Source organism: Carassius auratus, chromosome 40, assembly GCF_003368295.1.
Source record: "Carassius auratus strain Wakin chromosome 40, ASM336829v1, whole genome shotgun sequence".
Taxonomy (NCBI): Eukaryota; Metazoa; Chordata; class Actinopteri; order Cypriniformes; family Cyprinidae; genus Carassius; species Carassius auratus.
In genome coordinates, this window is record NC_039282.1 from 20,225,694 (window position 1) to 20,233,193 (window position 7,500).

A 7,500-nucleotide genomic window follows, 5' to 3' on the forward strand; every position below is an offset into this window, starting at 1 on the left:
ATAACAACAATGATTTAGATTATTAAAACATTATTTTAATGCAATAAATATATTAAATATTGTGATATAAAATCACAATATATGTAACATAAATCATAGTGTGATATAAGGAATAGCAAAATATTATATTTTTTCTTTCATGTTTTAAACCGTAAACATGTTCTGCAGCAATTTGTTTACAATGAAAGCAATTGCTCAGATTTAATTTGATTACATTTTACATTTTTATGCATTCAGTTGATTTCCAACATTTTAGATAATAAATTGGTATTAAATCATAGAGCACAGAATCCAGAAAAAAATACATAAAACAAAAACAGAGAATTATTTTTTTTTTTTTTAATAAAAACATTTCATAGATCAGTATTATTGGTAATTTTTTTATCAATTATAAATTGTTATTATTTAATTAAATGTTAAAAATAAAATCTATAAGTTTTTAAATGGAAACAGAATTTAGGGGAAAAATAGAACTGATTTCATTCCATAGGACTCTACACTTGCACATTATTTACACATTCTTCAATGATGCAAAAAAAGTATGAGAAACATGAAGATCAGACAAAATACACTTCCCATGATGCATTGCACACAACAAGAATTATATATATATATATATATATTTTAAGATTATTCTACTAACTTGGCAAATAAAATGCATAAAACTAAGCATTCACAAAATAAATATAGAAATTCTAATAAATATGAAATATTACCAAAATATTAAGGTTAAAGTGGTCAGCTTGTGCTGAGTTCTTCTGGTTCAGATCCTGTTTCTCTGACTGGTTTAGGATTACAGCGATTACAGTTGATTAAACGTGATTTAGAAGTTAATAGATGAGGTTAAAATCATCTCGAGCAGCAAACATGATCATTATTGACCTCAGCGCTGATGGTCAGTCTTTACTGAAAGAGGCAGGATTCCTGAAGCTCCACTGGAGGACAGACTCTGTGTGTGTGTGTGTGTGTGGTTCAGGGGAATCCAAACAGCTTTGAGGAGAACCTGACATCTACAGCCGCCCACATAGAGCTGCACACTCATACATATGTGTGTGTGTGTGAGTGTGTGTGTGTGTTCTGGTTTCTAGTGCTTTATTTAATGCCTGCAGTCATGTGTTCTTTACTGACATCTATTCTTTCATCATAAACCAGAAACACACAGAGACTGAAGTCTTTCTGTGATCTTGTGTTTGTTTCACCTGTTAATGAGCAGATAACAAGCCGTTAATCAGCAGCGGAAGGGACTCTAATGCAACGAATCCACTGCAAGCTTCATTCTGTGCTTTCAAAGGAGTTTCTGTGGAAAACATTTGCCTGAAAATCCTGATGACAAGCAAAACTCAAACTACTGTTACATATAATGCAAATGAATGGATGAACGGATGGATGGATGGAATAATAGTATAATATAAATAATTTTTATATAAAAAATTGTGTTTTCTCATTTGCACTCCATTTACAACTTCATTAGTTTTCTTTATCAATAATTGTTCAGTGAAAGTCAGTTTTGGGGATCGCGAATCATTTGAGTCAGTTTGGGAGGTCAAAGCGTATTCGCTAATCATTTGAATCAGTTATGGGGATCGCGAATCATTTTAGTTAGTTTGGGAGTTCGGAGCGGGATCGCGAATCATTTGAGTCAGTTCGGGGATCGTGAATCATTTGAATCAGTTCGGGAGTTCGTAGCACGATCGCGAATCATTTGAGTCAGTTTGGGAGTTCGGAACGGGATCGCGAATCATTTGAGTCAGTTTGGGGATCGCGAATCATTTGAATCAGTTCGTGAGTTCAAAGCAGGTTTGTGAATCATTTGAGTTAGTTTGGGGATCGTGAATCATTTGAATCAGATCGGGAGTTCGTAGCACGATCGCGAATCATTTGAGTCAGTTTGGGAGTTCGGAACGGGATCGCGAATCATTTGAGTCAGTTTGGGGATCGCGAATCATTTGAATCAGTTCGTGAGTTCAAAGCAGGTTTGTGAATCATTTGAGTTAGTTTGGGGATCGCGAATCATTTGAATCAGTTCGGGAGTTCAAAGCAGGTGTGTGAATCATATGAGTTAGTTTGGGGATCGCGAATCATTTGAATCAGTTCGGGAGTTCGTAGCGGGATCGCGAATCATTTGAGTCAGTTTGGGGATCATTTGAATTAGTACGGGAGTTCAGAGCGGGATCACAAATCACGAAAGATTTGTGCTCGTAAATTTTCAAATTGGCCATAACCTTTAAAGCTGCAGTCGGTAACTTTTAACGCTCTAGCACTTAATAAATAGAACTGCTTGCGTGTTGCGGAAGGACATTGTAGCCGGAGCTCCTGGTAAGAAACAACCAATCAGAGCTGCAGCCCGTAACTTTTTTTTTTTGTTCAAAGTATACAAAATGTATATAATAAGCGAGTACACCATGAATCCATTTTCCAAACCGTGTTTTTAGCTTGTCCTGAATCACTAGGGTGCACCTATAATAAGTGTTTATATTCGGACTATTTTAGATTGCTTCGGGGGTACCGCGGCGGAGTAACCCAGTACCTTTGTGATTCTTCATAGACATAAACAGAGAGAAGTAGTTCCGGCTACAATGTTCTTCCGCAAGACGCAAGCAGTTCTGTTTATTAACCGCTAGAGCGTCAAAAGTTACCGACTGCAGCTTTAATTCGTTGCTGCCAACTGGGGTGGCATTCTTTGCACCCCGGTAGATCCGCCCCTGCTAATGCTACTACTACTACTAATAAAGTGACGTGACATTCAGCCAAGTATGGTGACCCCATACTCAGAATTCGTGCTCTGCATTTAACCCATCGAAGTGCACACGCACAGAGCAGTGAACACACACACACACGCACACATACACACACTCTCTTTAACCATTAGGCCACGAATTCCATAATATGATGTTGGCACATATACTGTGGATGTGTGAAAGAGAGAGAGAGAGAGAGCGAGAGAGAATATTTATTCACTGAATCAATCTCACTCGCTCTTGTTCTCTCTGACCTTTGTTCTGCAGGCTATAGAGTATTTCTCACACTTCAGCATTTAGTGTTATTATACTCTACTGCTGTTTCCTCCACAGGAACACACGTCAGCACACACACACACACACACACACACACACACTCACTCACTGACTGACACACAAACTCACTCACTCACTGACACACACACAAACTCACTCACTCACTCACTGACACACACACACACACACACACACACTCACTGACTGACACACAAACTCACTCACTCACTGACACACACACAAACTCACTCACTCACTCACTGACACACACACACACACACACACACACACACACACGTCAAGTCACCTTTATTTATATAGCGCTTTAAACAAAATACATTGCGTCAAAGCAACTGAACAACATTCATTAGGAAAACAGTGTGTCAATAATGAGGCAGTTCATTATTGAATTCAGTGATGTCATCTCTGTTCAAACACACACACACACACACACACACACACACACGCAAACACACACACACACTCACTCACTAACTGACACACACACACACACACTCAGACACACAAACACAAACACACACAGGTCTGTCAAACAGGAGTGATGATGAAGGTTGGTGATGAATCATTCTGCCTGATTTCTTCTCTCCTGCTTTACTTCTGCTGTTCATAACCTTGCTTCTTTGTTCTACAGATTTCTTCCTATTTTGTGTATTGAGAACAAAGGGTCAGCGTGTGTCGGTGTGTGTGTGTGTGTGTGTGTGTGTGTGTGTGTGATGCACAGGTGAGCTCTCAGCTGAGCCGCGTGAGAATCCAGCACCTGAACAAGCAGGTTTTGAACTTTCTGAACTCTGGAGTTTCCTGCAAAACCTTGAGCAAACAGAGACTCAGAAGATGTGGTACTGACAGACACTGGATGTGTGAGCTGAACTCCGTCCGGTCCACTCGTGTGTGATGAACACATCTCGATGACGTCTGAGAAGACAAACACACACGTGCACATCCTGCACTTCAGCAAACACTCCTGTACATGTGTGTCAACACCTGTCACACGTCACACACCCGGATGTGCCCTGTTAAACACACACCGCTGACACACACACACACTCGTGACCAACTAGTGCTTCACTGACCAGTTTAACCCTATCATCAACAAAACTCTGCTGTTAACTATTGCACACAATTTATCAAGAAGTACAATTTCAGTGTAACTGTACAAGCGTCCAGCTTCATCTAGATTCAGATCTTGTCTGATTGTGATCAAGTAAAGGTCAGAATAAGGTCAGTAATATCTCCAGATGAACTCTTCCTGGACTGAAGCAGCTCAGCTTTACTTGATTCTCCATCAATCATGTTTTAGAGTCTCAAATCTGATCCTCAGGATCTTTTGAGGAGCTTTACTTTCACTGTTCCTCAGCGGAGGAATGATCTTCACAAGCCTCCAGAACATCTCACATCTTCTGAGGAGCCTTGATCTCGTCAGCTCTCAGTCACTGTGTTATATGTGCGGATCATTCACATCTCATCTCATTACTGGAGATATAGAGTGATATCTACATCAGTTTATATCAGTACCTGCTCTAGTGTTAGAAACATCTCACTGATTTACATCACAAGCAGCAGAATCTCATCATGTAAAGATCAGCATCTGTGCTTTGGAAACCCTGGACAGGAGCTGTGCTCACCTTGATCCTGTGCAGGCTCTTCTCCTCCTGCAGCATCTGGATCCACACACAGATGTTGTTTCTGTTGTAGGTGACACTCCATCCCTCCTCGGACTGACACTCGCCTCTGAACCGGCTGAAGGCTCGGTCATCCGGGATCTGGACCTGCTCCGCGGACATCATCTCCCGGTGAAACTATCGGGAGAGTTTGCGCTTGAAGTTCCCGACGCGCGTCGCGTGATGATTGACGCGAGGGAGACGCGCGTTAAACGCACGGGCGGTTTCTCTCACTCTTTCTCTCTCTCTCTCTGAATCCCTAATTCACATCCAGCGCGTCTGATGCTCAAACATACGCTCGTTTAAAGATCTAGATGCACGCACGCGAGTGGAAAAACAAATTAACGCAAACGCACGAGCTGCTGTTACGTCCTGCTGCGTGTAATTGATGAGTAGAGACGGGAGCGCGCGGGCATGACTGACAGCTGAGCTCCGCCCACCCTCGTGCACGCGCACAGCGCTGACGTGTTCTTAGCTTCCCTTCATAATGAAAAAAACATAATGTATGAGAAAGATTATTAATTCGCGAGGCTTCCGTGAGTCTTGTTACTCTACTGAGGTAGAAATCATGCATGAAATGTATTTGAAAATGTATCTCATGTGAACTGAATACATAATAATAATAATAATAATAATAATAATAATAATAATAATAATAATAATAATAATATAAACATAAATTAAAAGTGTTTAATAGTACATTTAACACATAAGTAATAAATCAAAAATGTAATAAATAAATATGTATTCAATGATCTATTTATTTATATTATTATTCAATATTATAATAATCATAATAATTAAATGATTCATATTTTAATAAATTGTAATTTTAATAAATGAATAATATATAAATTGCATTAATTCCATATAAAATAATAATAATAATAATAAAGATAATTCTTAATGTATAATAATGATAACTGAATGAGCACTGACAGAGCACTGTTTTAGAAAGTGTTTTACGTCCACTAAAACACCACCGGATAGAAACACACTGAGCAAAAGTCCTGATTTAAGCTATTTCAATGCCACTGTGCTAATTGATGTTTTAATAATACAGAGCAGAAGACGTGAGACACACACCACAGGAAGTCTGAGGTGTGGAGATGTTGGGTTTATGTTTCTATCAAACCACAGGCACCTGACAGAAACATCAGTGAGATCAGGAAAACACCTCATCTGATGACAAACACACGTTCACTTGGCACACAGCGCCAATGTCTGACCATGAACTGCTCCTCTCAGCATCCATCTGAAGATCAGAAATCAAAATATATCTGTGTTGTGTCCAGTACTAAAGTCAGTAGATCTTATAATGTCCATCTGTGGTGCCTTCTCCATTCAAAAGTGACCAAATAAACACAGCAAATAGCACTGAAATCAAACTACGTCCTGTTCATTTCAATTCTAAAACCTTGTTTGAATGTGAAGACCTTATTTTAACCCTTTGCACAGACCGTTTTGGCAGTGTAGAATAAAACATTTTGTTTTTATAAACGCCCGTGATCGAGTTGAAGTCTATGGTTGATTTTATACTTTATTTTGGATAGACAATATATGAAGTACTTAGAATTTTATTAAGAGATTGCACTGATATAATATTCATCTTTGTATTAATAGTCTTGTAATCTTCTAGTCTTCAATAGTTGTTCCTCTGTTGCTCGTGTGTTTTGTGAGTTTAGGCGCCACCTGCTGGTCACACGCGTCACATGCGTATATAATAATATTTGGGCCTGATACTGCTGATTCAATAATAATGCAATAATAAAATATTAGAATCAAACTCTGAACTCGGAAAAAAACAACTTTGAATGTCTAAAAAATTTAATTACACTTAAAAATTTTAAACAAAATAAATAAACACATTTATTTATTTATTTGTAAAATAAAAAAGGCACTGAAAAACCGTAATGTAAAAAAAAAAATCAAATTCAAAATTATTTTAATTACTTAATGTTTTCATGCATTAATTCAGGGCTTTTCTATATTTTCAAAACCCCTAAATATGATGATTTATCATGCTATATGATAAAACACAGGCTTACTTATAGTTATATATTATTAATATTAACCTTTGAGCTCAAGCTGAAAAATCTATCAATTGTTATATAATAATAATAATAATAATAATAATAAATAAATAATCTAAAAAAAAATTCTATATCATTTGTAAGAAAAGTGAAATATATATATATATGAAGCTAACGCTTTACAATAAGGTTCCATTAGATAATAAATTAACTAACACAAACAAACAATGAACAACACAGTATTTATGAATCTTTGTTGTTTTAATGAAAACACAGCCATTAATTGTTTGTTGATGTTCATTCACAATTCAACTTCATATTTTAATAATGAATTAGTAAATGTTAGAATTAACATTAAATAAGCTTCATAAATGCTTTAGAAGTATTGTTCATCAGACAAAAATACGATAAATTCAAATAAAAACTATAATAAACTGAAACAAAACAAAATAAAAACGTTAATAAAATACATCTTTCTGAGTGTATGCGCTGCGATAGTGACGTGGCGTTATTAAACTACACTTCCCATGATCCCCTTCGCTCGGCGGATGTTTTTCGTTTACCAGACACACGTTTCCGCTCTCAAGCTCTGATTCACCTGCTGACCTTAAAACCATAAACCGGCTGTCGGCGAGATCACAGAAGCACTGAAACTAAACCCATCGTCTCATCTGTTCACGGTACCCGTTGTTATCGCCGCGTTAGCTCGCACGCTCGCGATGTTCCTGTCGTCGGTACCGGCGCGCGTCCTGATGCGAAGGTCGCGCAGTCTGT

The 7,500-nt window shown here is 37.8% G+C and overlaps 2 protein-coding genes across 2 annotated transcripts in view; one reads left to right on the forward strand and one right to left on the reverse strand.

Annotated features, from left to right (window-relative positions):
* Positions 1-5,127, reverse strand: part of LOC113058824 (START domain-containing protein 10-like) — a 122,197-nt gene extending 117,070 nt beyond the window's left edge. The window contains exon 1 of the mRNA XM_026227070.1: positions 4,658-5,127. Coding sequence (XP_026082855.1) covers positions 4,658-4,819 — 162 coding nt within the window. The 5' untranslated portion in view covers positions 4,820-5,127. The remainder of the gene's footprint in view (positions 1-4,657) is intronic.
* A 2,141-nt stretch (positions 5,128-7,268) lies between these two features.
* Positions 7,269-7,500, forward strand: part of LOC113058829 (caseinolytic peptidase B protein homolog) — a 34,568-nt gene continuing 34,336 nt past the window's right edge. Inside the window, exon 1 of the mRNA XM_026227079.1 lies at positions 7,269-7,500. This exon is cut by the window's right edge and continues 336 nt beyond it. Coding sequence (XP_026082864.1) covers positions 7,446-7,500 — 55 coding nt within the window. The 5' untranslated portion in view covers positions 7,269-7,445.